This window comes from Equus quagga, chromosome 1 (assembly GCF_021613505.1).
Source record: "Equus quagga isolate Etosha38 chromosome 1, UCLA_HA_Equagga_1.0, whole genome shotgun sequence".
Lineage (NCBI taxonomy): Eukaryota > Metazoa > Chordata > Mammalia > Perissodactyla > Equidae > Equus > Equus quagga.
In genome coordinates this window covers 69573480-69592931 of record NC_060267.1, presented here as the reverse complement: position 1 = coordinate 69592931, position 19452 = coordinate 69573480, and the positions used below count along the sequence as shown (strand labels likewise).

The 19452-nt window shown below is 39.0% G+C and overlaps 1 protein-coding gene across 6 annotated transcripts in view; it reads right to left on the bottom strand.

The window, feature by feature from the left end:
• Positions 1–573: 573 nt before the first annotated feature.
• FKTN (fukutin) overlaps positions 574–19452 on the bottom strand; it is a 70280-nt gene continuing 51401 nt past the window's right edge. For all 6 annotated transcript variants that reach the window (XM_046676786.1, XM_046676815.1, XM_046676823.1 and 3 more), the window contains 3 exons: positions 15875–16008; positions 14247–14374; positions 574–5204 (listed from right to left, as the gene is read on the bottom strand). In XM_046676786.1, coding sequence (XP_046532742.1) covers positions 4991–5204; positions 14247–14374; positions 15875–16008 — 476 coding nt within the window. In that variant the 3' untranslated portion in view covers positions 574–4990. The remainder of the gene's footprint in view (positions 5205–14246; positions 14375–15874; positions 16009–19452) is intronic.

Here is a 19452-nt window from a genome sequence, read left to right as displayed (position 1 = left end):
TTTGGCCTATGGATGTCCAATTGCTCTAGCACCAACTGTTGAAAAGGCTATCCTTCCTTCATTGAATTGCTTTTGCACTTTTGTTAAAATCATATGAGCATATTTGGGTGTCAATTTCTGGTTTCTTTATTCTGCTCCACTGATCTATGTGTCTATGCTGTTACCAATACCATACTGTCTGGATTACTACAGTAGTTTGCTAGGGTTGCCTTACAAAGTATCACAGACCCAGTGGCTTAAAACAGAAATTTATTTTCTCACACTTCTGGAAGCTAGAAGTCCAAGATGAAAGTGTTGGCAGGGTGGGTTTCTTCCAAGGGCTCCTCTCCTTGGCCATCTTCTCACTAAATCTTCACATGGTCTTCCCTCTGTGCCTGCCTGTACCCTAATCTCTTCTTATAAGGACACCAGTCATATTGGATTAGGGCTCACTCATATGACCTCATTTTACCTTAATTTTAGGGATACTGTACTGGTGGCAAGATTACTAGTTTACCAGATTGCTTATGAATGTTAGTGGCTGTTATTTCTACTGCAAGCTTCAAAAATAAACACAGAATATCTCAAGTGATTAGAAAAACTTTATTCATCATCCCAAAATGGATTATATATTACAAATTCTGATCACAATAATAATATTAAAGGCATTTTCAGTAGTACCACAAATTATTTGTACCTGAACATAAAACCAAATAGTAAACTGGTAAGCACACGCTGGAATTTACTCATGTTTAACATATCACTTTGTTTAGAAAATTTACATACATATTGTCCTGGTTATGAAGTGGAAGGGACACACAATTAGCTAGATATGATTTTCACTGAACAAATATACAAACAATTGCCCATGCTCTAAATGGGTCATCAGAAGGCTACAAAATCTTGTAATTTTTTGTTAATAGTGCATGAGACAGTATCTTGTTTTATAGAACAGAATACAGTACTTCTGATTCTCCTTATACTCCCTTTCAACCCCACAGTGAGAGCTGCTCATAAGTATACAGCAGCTTGGCTGGCTAACGGGTTCCTACATAATCTCTGCATTGGGTTAGGTTAGGGGATGGCAATGGGGGGGGGGTGCATTCTAAGCTAGAAGTTATGAGAATATAGAAGCAGAGATTTCTTATTAGAAAAATTTATACTTGCCTTCTTTAGCACTGGTCCTGTATGAAAGGTATCACTATTTAATTGTTCTGTTTTATTTATAAACTATAATTAGGATTTCAGTCTGAGGCAGAGCAGCTTAAAATAGCATCACATACCCTGTTAATTCTTGCCTAGCTGAAACAGAAACACAAGTTTGGGGGAAGAAGGTGCAAATGGGTATTTTCAATTACCCTTCATTACTACTGAGATAGGCATTCATCAGCATAGATAATTAAATGAAACCAAGTATTCCAAATTCTTTCCTCTCCAAATCATGACTTATGTTTGATTTTGGCTGGGCAGAGATTTAGTAACAAGGAAGTGAGGTTTTACTTCCAGGAAAAGCTAGAATGTTGAAAAAGAAGCCCAGGGCAGAGCAGGCACCAAATCTAGGGAGGTACAGAGTGAACTGCTTGGGACCAAGGAACTGGGCAGCACGTGGGATGGTATAAGGAGACCCTAGGAGAAAATGGCTTGACCAGTAAAATGAAAATATAAGCTCTGTTTAGAAAAGGAGGCAATTTGGTAATGTCTCTGAATTCATAAACCATATAATTTTTCCTTTAATGCCTTGATACAATGAAGCAATTTTTTTCCTAAACAAATTTAGTCATGCAACTTTCTGAGTAAGGATTGTGTCCTGAACCAGTTTCTTTAATCCTATTTGAAGAACAATTAGAAAAAGGACTTGGAAGTAGGAAAGGGAACATTTCTTGAGTACTTACTTAGTCCTAGGTTTGATGCTAAGCACTTTATATTTCATTTAATCCTAACTAGAAAGTCCTTAGCAGTACGCACCATTTCCCCAATTCACTCGTGGAAATGGAAGCTAAGAGGGTCCCGCCATAAATCCCACGTGATGAAGCTGAGATTCAAGCCCAGGCCTAAGTCAAAGGTCCATGGTCTTTTATACCACATGCTGCCTTCCTAAGGGAGAAGGCATGACGCTCTGGAGTTTTGGTCTCAGCTGTTTCTTACTCAAATCACTTCTTTCTGGGCTTATTTGCTTAGCTATGAAATAAGAGCGTTAGAATGAATGTTGCAGTGAGGGTCTAAGCTTTTAAGATTCAAGAGCACTTGTTTTGGGGGAATGGTGACAGACGTTCTGCCATCTAGTGGTCATATTTCAGGGTTTGTGGCAACGAAATCAAAGAAACCTGCCAACCCAAAGCCCAGCTTCTTAGGGAGGCTCAATTTTGGGAACTGCAGCTTTATTCCGGGGGCCAGATGCAAGTAGCCGCAGCAGAAAGAAGGGCACGTACTCCCTGCTTAGAGGAGGACTGAGTGGCTACCTGGTTGTCACGTGAGAGGCTGTCAATCTTGCCTCTCAGGATCCTCTGGGGACGTCCCTGGGAGCCTAACTTCCAACAAGTTAGTATAAGAGGTTTTCTCCTGGTCAGCCAGGAAAACTGGACCTGAAAGTGGTGAGATTAGGAGAATTATTGTTGGAATACTCAGGTGTCAGGTGAGGAAAGAAAAGTGATCTTTTGAGGTGTTGATGGGGGATCCTCCTGACTCAAGGTCTCTGGACACTCAGCAGAGTGCAACTGTTAGGAGGCACAGGATAAAGGGCAGCCCAATCTGTATCAGAGGCAAGCCTAGCCTTCAGAGTTTGGGGAAGGGCTTTCATTTCCCCAAGTTAGGGTAGGATCCAAGAGGGGAAGCCTGTGAAACCAGAAGGTAGTCAAAAAAAAGTATTTCAGCAGCCAGCAGTCTGTGAAGGGAAGGATACGGAACCTTTGGCAATGGGGCCAAGATATTTTAGATTTTGGACACTTCAAGACCTCGGACTCCAGAGTCAGATAAAAGAAAAATAACCTACATAGGGTAGATAAGACCCCCTAGCAAACAGTGAGAGTCACAATTTGAAATGGGCAGAAATGTGGAATGTATACACTTCTAGAAGCTGAGCACAAGCAAATGGCCCTCACTAAGCTGGGTAGGTTTTTGCCCAGGAACACAATTATTATGTTATATTTTTTGAACCATGAAAATTGAAATTAGGTTCAGCTATTTAAAATTTGGGTATGATTTCTACGGGCTGATTTTCTAGCAAAAAGAAAGCTGATTAAAATAGCCTATCATTTTGGGACAAGTTTGCTGATAATTTATGAAGGTCCCTAAAAACCTTGATTATGTTATGTATGAAAAGACCCAACAATTATGCATTGAGAACTCCTTGTAAGAGAGGAAGGCCATTGGTTATCATTTATCAAAAAAAAGTTTCATTGTGTTTAAAACCTGGAGTGGGGTGATTGTAGGTTACTTTCCCCAAGTTTGTTTTAGGAAAACTCTGTCAGCCCACTCCCTCAGACCTTCTGGTTGCCATTTTCGACACTCTTATTATTCTCTATTTTAGAGGAAAATCTGCCAGTCTGGCCCAGAAAGTAGCCCTAAGCAGCACAGATAAAATATAAGACTTAGCTTCCTTTCCCAGACAAAGACAGGAGTGCTTATTGTGCCTTCACATCCCTTCACATCTCACTTCAAATATATAATTAAAGTGACTCACGGAGAGATGAAAGGGACAGAGCCATCCCAGCTCACTCAGGGATGGATCTCAAGGGGAAAAAGGAAACTGGACGGTTTCAGAGTAGGTGTCACTTGATAAAGTGGGGAAGTCTGTGTTCTTGCCCCATCGATATTCAACAGACAGAACAACTAGGATGGATACAGACTTTGCAAATACTATGATCTGGGGTGGCAACAGTCGCCAGGTTCGCCATTTATCTTTATTTTGGAGACCTGATGTAGTCTTGGAAGAGGAGAGGGGCAAGGAGGTTTACATGCCATTTAAACTGGCTTAGAGGCCAGAAATGAACGATATGGAGCTGCAACTGATGAATGAATACACTGAAGAGTACATTTAGAAAAACTGGAGGTATTTCTATTAATATTTTAGAGTTAACATTAAAATTGGGGGTATAAGGATTATAAATTCAGAAAATATAAAATGTCCATGAATAGTTCATATTTTTACTAACAGATGGTTGAGAATAAAATAGGGAACATAAGTGTGTGAAATCTCAACCCTCTCAAAATCATGTCTGGTAGAATGGTCTCACTTGAATGATTTGTCAGCAAGTTCTATCAGAGGTCAGTGGAAATATTCTCACAATAGCTAGAAATGTAAGCATCACACAGCATAAGCTTTCTTCTCACACAAATATGAAAATAGTAAGTATATGGAAATTTACTTATCTTTGACAAGGCTAGAAATGAGCTCTCTTCTCTTATAGAATGATGCCTTGTGCTCTAAATCAAGTCCACGTCAGGTGGCTTGTAACATGAATCTGCTAGCGTCTTTTCTTGATGCCACCGCAAGTCTGATCACTTGAACGTTAACTCGGACTCCACAATCTTAAAAATAGCACTAACACACCAGCTTAAACGCTGAGGACAGGAATGGGCTATTTTTAAGTAGTATATCCTTCCTTAGCTTTGCCTGGTGAGCTCATCTTCCAGTCCAAACATTATCTTACATTTTTCAAGCATTTACAGAACATATCATATTCTATATGAGCTCTTCAAAGGGTGGGGGTGTTTCCCTGGAAGGAAAATTGGGGTGCTTACCAAAGGACGGGTAAAAGAGGCAAGCATCTGTCTCACTCATCTCTGCTTCTCCACTGTAACCTAGCATTGTACCTGGCACGTGGAGACTGCTTAATAAGCGTAAAACGAGAGAATTAAATCAGATGGCTCAGGAGTTAGGACTCTTTCTGTATCTTCAAACTTGTCATTTTTCTTTGGCTCCTACTTATGTATGACAAATACACATGCATTTTTTTAAACAGCTACCCACCTTTTTTTCACAAGGGGAATTCTACCATTTCAACCTACTGTCTCAGTATAACTGGATAACTTCGTCCCACTCAGAAACAGGCCAGATGCCATTGGGCTGCACGTTCGGGGGAGAGCGCTTCCAGTCCCAAGTCTTCACGGGAATCTTCCAGGTCTTACCATAGTTGGCTTCAATGTATTCGATGGTTTCACAGGGCACGTGAAGCTTCATGTCTACAAACTCAGTCCAGCACAGTGTAAACTTGGGGAACAGGTACCTGTGGCAAACAGAGGCAGTGTGGAGAGGGGATAGGCTTCAGAAGGGGAGTCTGAGTGAAGGCACCCGGCTGCTAGTGCTCTCTTGGCTGAGGGACGGTCCTCTCCCACTACATAGCTTTGGGGATAGATGCAGTGGCCATTTTGTTGTTTTTGATTGCCCAGCATCCCTCTCCTCTTCTGATGTCAACAGAACCCCAATTTCCCTCCCCTACTCCCAGTCTACATGGTTTAGGAGGAGCTGACCCCACCTCTGTGCTCCAGAGAAGGATAAAAAAGACCCAGGACTAACTAGTAAATTATAGCGACTGGGTCAGAGATGGTGATGCACATGAATTGGGCAAATCAAAGTCAGCCTTGGGATTTCTGTTGGAACTACTGGGGAAGAAGTGTTCTTTTGCTGAGGTTTCTAAGCTGGTAGGACGGAAGCTGAGCACTGCTGGTGACCATCTTTTTCATTAGCAGAGAGAGTTGTCTGAGAATGAAGTCAAAGCAAAGAGTTGCCAAAAGATGGAGGAAAATGATAAAGTTTGGAAAACCCTGGGGAAGTGCTTGGATTTGGCTGTGGCCACTCCTTAAACATCTCAAGTGAACCAATAAATACATAAATATTTTTTGACTATATTTCTAATACTTGCAATTCTTTTTTTTTTTTTTTTTTAAAGATTTTATTTTTTCCTTTTTCTCCCCAAAGCCCCCCGGTACATAGTTGTATATTCTTTGTTGTGGGTCCTTCTAGTTGTGGCATGTGGGACGCCGCCTCAGCGTGGTCTGACGAGCAGTGTCATGTCCGCGCCCAGGATCCGAACCAACGAAACACTGGGCCGCCTGCAGCAGAGCGCGCGAACTTAACCGCTCGGCCACGGGGCCAGCCCCTAATACTTGCAATTCTTAATACGGGGAGGGAGGCACATGTAGCCGTGAGACAGAAAACAAAACCGTCCTAGTCAGCCAGAGAAGCCGAATCAATCCTGGCAATATACGACATTCTCCAACAACAGCATCACAAGAGCTTGTGCCTTTGTGATGGGTCATGTTAATTCCTGTGTCCCTGGTTTCACTGTGGTCTCGGATGGCTTTTGACAAACTACTCAGCTTAGACAATTGAAGGAGAAACGCCCAGGGTCACTGGGGTATTTCTCAAACTCCTTTCCTAACTTACTGTGGTGAGAATTTCATACCACAATACGTGAGCACGGTAACACCCACTAAGCTGGCTTTTCGAGCAAAGCTTCACACCTCCAGCCCCTCCTCAAATGCAGGAATACACATCTAACGTGTGGATATACTGTACTTCAACACTTCTCTTAAAAGACAGCTAGACAAGCTACCTCTTCCTGCTCTGCCTTCTAGTACTTTACCACCTGCTCTTTCTGATCTCTGTTCTCAGCCCCAAACTTACTTTTTTCTTACTTATTTTTAATAGTTTACACATACTAAATCCCCATCAAACTGGTACTAAAAGAACCTAACTAAAGAACTAAAATAAACAGCACACGTATAAGGTGAATTTTCTTTTCTTTCACAATCTGGACTTTCCAAGGATACAGAGGAAGCACGACTCCAGGATGCAGCCCCAGGCCTCCATCCCTCACATGAACCCACCTGGAGTTTCTGCCTTTCTTTCACGTCAAATGCTAAAGAACATCTCTAAGCCAGGCCAAGGAACGTTAGTTATAACGAATTCATCTATACTAGAACTAATTTGATTAGTAGGTAAGTTACAGAAATTAAACCAAAACATGTTTCTTAAAGGCACTCTGGATCAGCAAATTAAATTCATATATTACAAAGGAAAGCTAAAACTAGCAGGTTTGTTAGCTTTAAGTTTATATTATACCCCTAGATTCTGTGTTGGTGTTTTCTGAGAAATGTTTCTTCTCTTCACAACATGGGAAGAACTTGCAGCAATGAGATCTAAAGTGGCAACAGCAGAGATCACAGAAATTTAAATTATCAGAGGATTAAAGACAAAAGGAACCAGGAAAAGCCAGATGTCAAAGTGTAATCGTATTGTGGAAATGGGATCTAACTGGGATGTTCTCCAAGGAAAGGTGAATTCTCATATATTCTGCTTTTGAATATCATGTTTTACCAGTAGATGATCAGAAAGCCATACAGGAAAATGAGAGGCTGAACCAATTCTAAAGAAAGCAACACATCCTTTCTACCTAAACCAATGGGTCCTGGGAGTTAATGGAGAATCCCAGCTGGCTTCTGTGAAAAGACGGCCATTGAAAATCTCATGGCTGAGGAAGAAATAAGATACAGCCTAGTTCCACCATCTGCTTGTCCCAATTTTACTCTGCACACTAATTTTCATGGAATTGCTTCTTTGGTCATCAGACGTGCCCATCCATCAGCAGCCTGCACCCTCTCCAGCCGGACGCTGGTCAGCAGAATGTCCACCTGTCCCATCCTATCAAGTTGACAAGCTGAAGTTGAAATGACGCAGAAATCATGGTCTATCTAGTAACGTGGGCCAGGAAACTTGTCTCTCTCAAATATTAGCCTCTAGAGTCTCATCAAAGAGGTGAAAGAAAGAAAAATCATAGGTCCAGGATAGACAGGGTGGATGAGAATACTACGAATTTTACAAAAGCAAGGTTTTGAACATTGAAGGCTTTATAAGCAAAACCAAAACATTTTAAACATATAAACAGTGTTAAAATAACTCAAAGACAATTTAATTCAAATGTTAATTTTTGTTCCTAAACAGATACATCCCTAAGCTCTTTGTGGTTTTCTTTTTACCAAGTAACTTCCAATTCATTCAGCAAAAAGAAAATTCCAGCTTCCTAGGAGAAGAAAGATAAACAAACCATAAAATGTGGAAACTGACTGTAAAACGGCGTTGTGGAGAGGAAGGGGGGCGAGGTGAGTGACACAGAAGAGCAAATGCCATGTATCTGTCCAGGTTACCAGTAAATAGTGACTAAGACTAAAGTACACCATGGGGCTGCAATGCTCCCTTAGCTCTTAGAGCCAAGAGTAAGTTCAGCCAAGCAGTGTGCACTTTAAAGCTCTGAGAAAGGATCCAAAATGTGAACAGATCCAAATTCAAACATGTGGCAGTCTTAAAAATATAATTTACTTCACATGAATGAAAAGTCTGCTGTTTATTCATCTTGAGGTAATGTTCTCTTAAAAAAACAAACAAAGCTAACTATATAAATAACTACTACTTCTATATTATATAAGTATCCAATTACCATAAATTATGCTTTCAAAGTTCTTCCCTCAATGACTCAGTTTTGTACCTGCTACTCACTAGAGGTTTGGAGGTATAATTAAGGAGGCCTAAGACATAATCTATATGCTGTAAAATATGAAGGCATAAACAGAGTAGGAGATGTGAGATCATTTTTTGAAAAGCCAACATTTTAAATACACTCATTTAAAGAAATTATTCAAATTTGCCTTTTTAGCTTCACAGCTATAAGTACTAAAAAGACAAATGTGTTTTTTGAGAGCCAAAACTATGGAAGCACAGTATCAATCTATGAAGCTGAGAGAAGCGATGAGTGGAGATTCAACAGCTAACTCTGATCTGTAACTTCTCGCAAAGCAGAGTGACTGAAAAACTGGCGTGACTTGATTTTATGGCTTTGATTCTCCAAAGATGCTAGGTTGCATCAAGTCACCAATCTAGTGTCACCCTATCATCTTAATAAAACACTAGACTGCACTGAAGAAGGCCTGATTTTAGTTTCATGTAGGGCTCAGGTCTCACTCGGCCCAACAGATTTACCAGCCTGATTCTACTTATAACTCACAAAGGACAGACAAATCAGCACAAGTAGACAAATAAAGTACGAGAGAGATAAAGGGGGGACAAATCTATGGAAATTCAGAGGAAGGGGAGATTATTTCCAGGTAGAGGTACTGAGGAGCTACTTCAAAATGGAGGCAACTCAACGCCCTTGAATGGGCAGAATTGGGAAACGTGATGATGTATAACAATCTGGCACTACATGCTTAAATCTTGGACTAAAAGCAAGTTTCAAAATGCTGGGTGTCCAAATGCAATGTGGTATCTTGGGACAGATACCAGAACAGAAAAAGGACGTTAGTGGAAAACCTGGAGAAATCCAGACAACGTCTGGAGTTTAGTTAACTGGAATGCACCAGTGTGGGTTTCTTAGTTTTGACAAATGCACCAGGCTAACAATATGTTAACATGAGGGGAAACTGGGTGACTGGTATACAGGAGCTCTCTGCATTAGCTTCATACTTTTCTGTTCACAAACTTTCAAAAGATTATCACAAAATAAAAAGTTTACTTTAAAAGAATAAGGAAAAATTTAAAAAGCAGGTAGACTAAAGCATGCTGACAAGAAATATTAAGGAAGCCTGCACAGCTGCCAAGAGCCTTAAGGAGTCAAGGAAAAACAAGACATTGAGGGACAACATCTTGTACTTTTACTGGTATTAGAACACTGACCACTTATCCCTGTATTTCTTAATCCGCACAAACAATAATAAGAATTCCCCTTTGCGGAATCTATTCAAGGAAACAATCCCTAATAAAGCTTTTGCTTTACATACAAGATGCTCATAGAATTTGTTTAATAATAAAAAAATGAGAACAATCTAAATAGAAAAATAGTTAGGTAAACCTACTATCAGGCCTTTCTCCATATTCATACTAAGTCTGCTTAACAAACTTCTCCATTTTTAAGCCACACTTCCTTGCTGTTGATTGCAGATGGAGTTGATTTGGTGTCTCAACCATCCATGACATATTTTAATTACTGTACTGCTGATACAGTACTTTACTATTTGTTTCATGGTCTAGATTAGGAGATCACTGAGAGCCAAAACTCAGCTATCACATCAGAATCCTTAGCACATAGCAATTGGTAAATAAATTTTGCAGAAATGAAATGTGAAATTATATAGAAGTCTAGTCCCATAGAGGACAAATCCAAATTTTCTGAAGATCTATACAATAAGCAGAAACTGCAAATATCAGAAGGTATAAGGAACTCACGACTAGCATGGGGGTAGCAGATTTCCTATTAGAGGACACAGAGGTAGCTGTAATACTCTGACAATGTCAATAAATAGAAGGGCTATTTTCATGGGGGAGTATTAACAATATGATAGAGATCGTGGTGACAGTAACACTGCGATGGATGAGAACATGGGCTCTGAGCTGACATGGCCCTAGGTCTCCGTGTTAGCTCTTCTTACTCTCCTCATCCATAAAATGAAGGCGACTATAATAAAACCTCCCTTATAAACCTGTTGTGAGGGTTAAATGAGACGATGCATATAAAAGCTTAGCATAGTGCCTACCTAGCACATAGATAAATTCAATGAAAGTTAATTTCTATTATTACCATTATTATTATTATCTCTTAAACTTCTGGCCTCTACTTACATCAGTAGATTCAGATGGGAAGGAAAGAAATAACCCAAAGAAACCCGGGCAGCCTCTGTAGGAACTGTGAAGCTGTGGAATAAAAACTTCACACCCCGGAGGCACAGTGTTATAGTCATCACTTTTTATTACTAGTGATTGGGACTCTAGAGAAGAAAAATAAATATAAAAAATCCAGACAATCTTTTAGAATGGAATTTAGATTTTAGGTAAAAGAATGGATTTAGATTGAGAACTAAGGATGGAACGAATATAAGAGCTGGGAAAAAACGCTTGTCCAGAGAGTAACTAATCCAATTTACTACTGTGCGGAAGGGGCTACGCTTTGCGCCAGAGCACCACAGTAGCAGCAACAGCAATAGTAGTAACAATGTCGTTACTACTAGTGATAGTTGCAGCAGTAGCTAAAGTGTATACAGTACTCACTATGTGCCACGGACTGTTCTAAATGCATTACATGTGTTAACTCATTTAATCTATGGATTCTTAGAAGAAACCATTTAGGCTTAAGAGTCCAACAGGTCTGGAGTTAAATCTTGGCCCTGCCATTCATAGCCAGGTGACCCTGGGCAAGTGACTTCCCTTCTCTGAGCTTTACTTTCCTCATATCTAACCAGGAGTGAGAACACCTAACTTACCACAGGGATAAGTGAGGGTTATCTGAGAGCATAAAGAATCTATCACGGTCCTGAGATCTAGCAGATACCCTGGGAGCTGCATCTTTATTACTGCTGTTTATATTATAATTATACTATCATAATTATTATTGTAACGATTATTAAATCTTGGGACTAAAAACATCACCATGCAGAGTAAAAGTTTGAAAGGGGGAACTTTTTTCTTTCTGCCTGAGTTCCTCTTCTACCTTTTAAAAAATGGTTAGGCATTTTATGATACTGCTAAGCTTTTTTCAGAATAAACTATACATGAATACAAAGTATAATATTATAAAGATAAAAAGACTCTTCAACTAGCTTTAAAGGTTTTTTCCCCCCCTCTGGAAATAGTAGTGGTGAAAATACTACAGTTCTTAAAGTAAACAGTGCTGAAAAGAATGAAAATGGCATATGGCTGGGGGAATCTTCCAAAGAAACTCCTCTACACAGCCATCCCCTGTTCTTTTCTCTGCCTTTTAAGGTCACGGGAACATGATAGAAAATCTGGGACTCACACCATCTGTCCAGACAGCTCTATCACTGCTCATTTCTCTTGTTAAATAATCAGAACACTTCACACTTCCCAAACATTGCTACTATAAAGAGCAGTTAAAGCAGAACGCAAGGAGCTCTTTCTATCCAGAAATGTAGTGGTTAGAAATGAACAGTTCTTTTGAGGCTTGTGAGTTTCAGACCATCTCAGGGAGAAGAAAGAAATTCAAGCCTTGGAAGGCAATTTAAGACTACTAGGACTATAATAATGGCTGTAGAAATTATCTTTCTTAGAAAAAAGGCAACATTCTCATGTGAGTTCTCTAAGAATAGATGTGGCAGTTTGATATTGAGATAATTATACAGATTTCTAATTTGTAAATTTCTCATAAGACTAAGAAGAGGAGTAGTTTTCTTTACTACTGCTGGTAGTATTAATAATAGCAGCTAATAATTACTTGGTACTCAGGACATGCTTAATTCTCTTCATAACCCTTTTTGTGCATTAACTCACTTAATCCTTAAAACCACTCTATGTAGCAATTTCTACAATGATTCTCTTTTTACACTTGAGGAAACTTAAGCACAGAGAGGTTAAATAAGTTGCCCAAGGTAATACAGTTGGTAAAATGTAGAGCTGGAATTCAAAAGCAAGCAGACTGGCTCCATGCCTTTAATTTCTATGCTGTACTATATTATAGTTAAAAAAACTCTCTAAATTATACATTACATTTGACAACTTTATCATATTTTTAATAAACAAACTATAGCTGAATGTCAAAAACACTTACCCTGCCCCATTCACCTAGCCACAGTGAGAGTGTCAATTATATACTCATTAACTTACTAATTTCTGTCCTCTAATCAGAGCTTACCCAGCATGAAGGTGTTTGCTGTCATAAAGCAAAATAATTTTTTATAAGAGTTTCAAAAATTGCTCTGGGGTCCATGTCACTTTGGGAATTCTTCATGATGGTGAGCAAAGGTTTTGGATTACTATCAAACCTCCAGGACAAGTTTAACCTTACATGAAGACTCCCTGACTTCAAACAAAGATTCAGTAGGGTGTATCAAAGTATCCAGGAGAAACCAGGCTGAGCTTGGAATTCCTCTTCTGTGTTACAGAACATTCCCCACTGTGGCCAATGGCTCAAATTTATTCAATGACAGAAGCTCCAATCTCGGCTAGTTGGTGAGGTATATTTATGCTACTGGTCATAACTACCATAATAACAACACATTAGTAATCATAATATTAATAATATTGAATAATAACAATGATAACCACCATTCACTGATAACTTAATGAGTGCTAAGCATTATGCTAAGTGCCTCATATGTCAGGTATATTAGGGTGGTCATGGCGAATAGGGGTAAAAAGCCTGAACTGTAGAGACAGGCTGCTCTCTGACTCCTTCACTTATTTGCTGTGTGATCTTGAACAAATTACTTAAATTCTCAGTGCCTCACAGAATATCTACCTTCTCTGGTTGTTGTGAGCATCAGATGTGTTAATCCACGTAAAATGTTCAGAATAGTGCCTGACACACACAGTAGACCCAAATTGAATAGATGAGGAGATTAACGTTCAGAAAAGCTAAGACTGCAAATTGGTTAGGGTGTAGCTGAGGTTTCCCAGGTCTGCCTGACTCCAAAGCCCATGCTCTTTGGGTTCTCAGTCCCACTCATTCTCTCACTCTCAGAAATGAGAACAGGCCAACTGCATCATAAAAGAGAGCATAGTTCCTCTAATGTCATTTTTGTCTTTTCTCATCAAAGAATATGACTATGGCAGCATTAAAAAAAAAAAAGAGAGAGAGATGTTAAAAATGCCAATCTAAGATACTGCATTCCATCAGTTCTGAGACATGCCCCCCACCTCAATTTTTCCATCTGTGAATCATGTGTCTTATAATTATAATTGGCGGTGTTTTTTCTTTCTTAGTAGCACATAAAATTATGGTGCACCCTACAATTGATATAATCTCACATTTGACAAAATACGGTAACTGTTAAGCCCAAGAAGTATCCTCTAAAGATTATATTAAAGGCACATCCCAGTATTCATGGTCTCAGCCCGGTTCAATCCCAGTTTCCTTACTTAAACTTGACTTCACGCGGACTATCTGCTCCTTACCAACCCTTACCCATTACCGTTAAACTATTAAGTTCCTACAGCTCTGATGGTCACCCACTTTTTTAGCTGAGGCTCTGGGCTTGGTCTTTGTGCTCCTTGTTTTGGTTTTCCCTTTATGATGACTCTGTGGCTTCTACTCACAAGGACTCTTTGGGCTGACAAACCCAGGGGCACTTCCTCCTCACAGCTTGTCCTTAGAGGTGCGCCTCACTTTGCAAGCGTAAGTGGGCTCTATGGGTAAGGCTGAGAAAGTATTAGCTAACAGTGAAGTCTTGCCAGTCTTTTTTTTTTTTTTTTTGCAGTTTCTTCCTTATGTCTACTTTCTAAAGTTATTTCTATAACCCCCTTTTATAAGTACTTATCTGATTCATACTTAAATTTTTTTCCTGTTTTGGCCTGAGTGCCTCCATTCCACATATGGTCAGTCTCTTCATAGAAGAAAAAAATGTCAAGTTTTACATCATCTTTTCCCTGGAAAGATAGTTCCAAGCTGTCTTCTACCTGGGGGGAAGATGAAAACCTTCACAGACTAAAACAAAAGAAATACATTTTTTTAAATTAAAAAAACAAAAAAGATTCCTATGTGTTATACAGAGAGAGCACTGGTTTTCAGATACACGCTTTTTCAAGTTGGAGCACCTCTGAAATCGGGATGCAGCAGTAGCACGCCAGGCTTGATTTCTTTCTTAAATGCATACAAAATAATGATGCTTCTTGCAAGTGATAACAGCTCAGAGTAAATCACTTACAGTAGTTACCACTCGGCAGAACATCTTGTTCCTGAGCCCCTTTCTGTCCAAAGAAGGAAAGGAACCGAAGAAAAATCACTCCCTTTAATAACCAAGTAAAACCATCAGGAAATAAGTCTCTCATCAGAATCAACAATCAATCAATAAGTACTTAAGTAAATGTGGTATTATAGAAACCCATAAACATAGCTTAGATCATTACATTATGCACAGGAAAAAAAGAAGAAATAAAAGTTAAAGGTACAAAGAATTCTGAGAGCATTTCCCTAAAGAAACTTATTCTACAAATAATTATGTTCCCTTTGGATTTGGTGCATCTGTCTGTTAAAGCACTAATCACAGAACAATTAGTTATACATTTTTTCCTCCCAATTAGACAGTGAACCCTCAAGGGTAAGGACTGTAACTTATTCATCTTTGTGTCCCGGGCGCAGAGCACAGTGGCAGGCACTGAGTGAGTGCTGAGTAAATGTTTGCTGAATGACTAGAGTTCTGTTGCTTTGACTTTGACTTCAGGAAAATATTTTATTAATTTTTTTAATAAACTAAAATGATCATGAAGAGGGAAGTAGTTTTTCAGAGACTAAACATACTCCTACTTGCTTCCAGGACAACATCTCCCTGGGAACAAGCAAATTAAGAGTAAGGTGATTGCAAGGGGTCAAGGGATTAAGGCACAGGAGTCAAAGTGTCTGAAAGGAGATTTCACCTAAGCCACGATGACCTACTCCAAGTTGACCTCTGAGAAAATTGCCATGACCTAGGACATGGGAAATAAACAAGAAATTCAAGCACTGTTTGAAATGATTCTGTATTTCTAACCCTTAGCGATCAAGGGAATGTTTCATGTTGATCATGATATCCATGCCTAAGCGAACACGAAATTAAATGACTCACGAGAAACAATGTAACTTTGGGTAGGGTAGATGGGATTTTTACTTATCATTTTAATTGTATATTATATGTTATGTTAATTATATTATATTGTTGTCTGATATAATGGCAATAAATTCATCTGCCAGAGTCCAAGATCCTTCTCTCTTCCTCATTGTCAACAGAAAGCCAGATTTTTTTTTTCCCTTAAATAGTGCAGAAGTCACAAGCGGTAACAAGCTTCTGCTGAACTCATCCTGGCTAATATTGAGTGATAAAATGATGTATGTAACGTTCTTAAGCATCTCTGAGTTGCTTAATATAAACTTTACTTTTGAGACATGTTACTTATGAAGTAAAGCAGATTTTTATTACTGACCTTCCCAAATTTGTGTTTGAGTGGAAGTCCTGCATCATGAAATGCTGAAATAATATCAGATTTGTAATCCTGTATAAAAATTCCTAGGTCAACATCTTTACTATAAGGAATAATGTTGCATTGCCGATACCATCCTAAAAAAAAAAAAAATTTTTTAAGCTTACGTTTGGAAAAAATAGTCATTATTATAATGGATAATCTTGGTAACAGAGGATTTTTTTCATAGGATAAGACTTAGGGTGCTTTACCAAAATTTCTTTTTAAAAAATTAAATCGCAAACTAAAATCCATGGTTACAGAAGCCACCTATTGAAGAACCTTCTTTCTTTCCTTCCTTCCTTTTTTCACCCATTTTTACTGGCCTGAGCACTCAGCAACCTCAAAAACTTTCATAATGCATTGTAATTTCTGAATAAACGATTAGCTTTAGTAATGTTAATTGGACCATCTATTTAAAAAATTAAGTTACTTTTGAGAATTTTAATCATAAACATCTAATGATGAAGGCTGCCTTTAAGATATGCTAAAATATACTTTAATTCTTTTGCTTAACCAACATTCCTTTCCTGAATGCTAATTTGTAGAACTTAACAGCTCTGAATAGCTCATGTCTGATGGGTCATATTGAAAAAAAAGGAAAGAAGAGCAGGAGTGACATCAGCATCATGGCAGAGTGAACTTGCCCGGGACTCTCTCCCCTCCAACATACAACAAAAAGGGGCACCCATACTACAACAGAAAATATTCTAACAACACAAAAACCTCAAAGAGAGACACAGCCACACAACGGAGGGCGGAGAGGCTGCAGCCCACCTCAGAGGAGCTGGAACAGTGTAAGAGAGAACTTTGCTCCCTCCCCTAAAGACTGCAGTCGCTGCCGCAGGAGGATCTGTGAGGGAAAGAGTGGGGGAGCAGTCACTCGTTCGTGAGTTCACCAAGGAGTGCCTAGGGCCCTTGCAGCCTAGAGGGAAGCCCTGTAAGGGGGGAGGTGGGGCAAAAGCTTCCACAGGGGTTGACCTCATCAAGCCAAGACCCCAGGAGACCAGATAGCAAGAGCTGATTGAGAAATCCCGGAGTGCACGCAGGAGAAAGCACCTCTCCTTTCACCTGTCCTGCACCCAGCTGCTCCACTGCCTGGGATAGTGGCTGAAGGTGGAGGGCTCAGAATACGTGGCTCTCAATTCCCACCCAGAGGCAACAGGCTGTAACTGCAACCAAATAATGTCAGAATGAGAAAGACTCGACCTTCCAACATCAGACACGACATCAAACCTCCAGACCAGAGAGAAAATGACGAGTACCCAGAACCAAGTCCTGATGACACAGAAATATGTAAGTTACATGACAATGAGTTCAAAATAGCTATCACCAAAAAACTCAACAAGGTAAAAGAGAATGTAGAGAAACAATTCAATGAGTTCAGGTGCTACTTCACGAAAGAGATTGAAACTATAAAGAAGAATCAATCAGAAATGTTAGAGATGAAAGACACTATGGAAGAGATAAAGCAAAATACACATTCCCTGAATGCACGAGTGGACATCATAGAGGTGTGTATCAGCATAATCAAAGATAGACATGTTGAAATGTTCCAGACAGAGGAGGAGAGAGAACTAAGACTAAAGAGAAATGAAGAAAGTCTTCGAGAAATACCTGACTCAATGAGGAAATGCAACATAAGAATTATAACAAGCATCTTTTCCGATCATAATGCTATAAAGCCAGAAATTAATAACAAGAAAAAAGCTGAGACAAGGACAAAGATGTGGTGACTAAACAACATGCTACTGAACAACCAATGGATCACTGAAGAAATTAAAGGAGAAATAAAAAAATATCTGGAGACAAATGAAAATGACAACATACCATACCAACTCATATGGGATGCAGCAAAAGCTGTATTAAGAGGGAAATTCATTGCAATACAGGCACATTTTAACAAACAAGAAAAGTCTCAAATAAGCAAACTCAAATTATACCTACCTGAATTAGAAAAAGAAGAACAAACAAAGCCCAAAGTCAGCAGAAGGAGAGAAATAATAAAAGTCTGAGCAGAAATAACTGTTATTGAAACAAAAAAGGCAGTAGAAAGGATTAATGGAACAAAGAGCTGGTTCTTTGAGAAGATAAAATCAAGAAACCCCTAGCCAGACTTACAAAGAAAAAAAGAGAGAAAGCTCAGATAAACAAAATCAGAAATGAAAAAGGAGAAATAACAACAGACTCCATAGAAATACAACGGATTATAGGAGAATACTATGAAAAACCATATGCCAACAAAATGGATAACCTAGAGGAAATGGATAAATTCTTAGACTCTTAGAGCCTCCCAAAGCTGAATTAAGAAGAAACAGACAATCTGAATAGACCAATCACAAGGAAAGAGATTGAAACAGTAATCAAAAGCATCCCAAATAATAAAACCCCAGGACTAGATGGCTTTTGTGGGAATTTTACCAAACTTTCAGAGAGGATTTAATATCTGTGCTTCTCAAGCGATTCCAAAATTTAGGAAGATGGAACACTTCCTAACACATTCTACAAGGCCAATAACACTCTGATACCAAAGCCTGACAAGGACCGCTCAAAAAGGGAAAACTACAGGCCAATATCACTGATGAACAGAGATGCAAAAATCCTCAACAAAATGTTGGTAACCCAAATTCAGCAATACATCAAAAGGATCATACATCATGATGAAGTGAGATTCATACCAGGGACACAGGGATGGTTCAACATCCAAAAATCCATCAACATGATACATCACATCTACAAATTGAGGAATAAAAACCACATGATCATCTCAATAGATGCAGAGAAGGCATTTGACAAGATCCAACAGCCATTTATGATAAAAAATCTTGGCAAAATTGGGATAGAAGGAAGTTATCTCAACATAATAAAGGCCATATATGACAAACTCACAGCCAACATACTCAATGGGCAAAAACTGAATGCCATACCGCTGAGAACAGGAACAAGACAGGGATGCCCACTATTACCACTCTTATTCAACATAGTACTGGAAGTTTTAGCCAGAGCAATTAGGCAAGAAAAAGGAATAAAAGGAATCCAAACAGGGAGTGAAGAAGTGAAACTCTTGCTGTTTGCAGGTGACATGATCTTATATATAGAAAACACCCCAAAATCTATCCAAAAACTTAATTAACACCTACAGTAAAGTTGCAGGGTACAGAATCAACTTACAAAAATTGGTTGCTTTTCTATACTCCAATAATGAGCCTACAGAAAGATAACTCAAGAATACAATTCCATTTGCAATCACAACTAAAAGAACAAAGTACCTAGGAATAAATTTAACCAAGGAGGTGAAGGACTTATACAATGAAAACTATAAGACATTACTGAAAGAAATTGATAATGACATAAAGAGATGGAAAAATATTCCTTGCTCATGGTTTGGAAGAATAAACATAGTTAAAATGTCCATACTATGCAAAGTAATCTACAGATTCAATCCAATCCTAATCAGAATCCCAATGATATTCTTCACAGAAATAGAGCAAAGAATCCTAAAATTCACATGGGGCAACCAAAGAACCCAAATTGCTAAGACA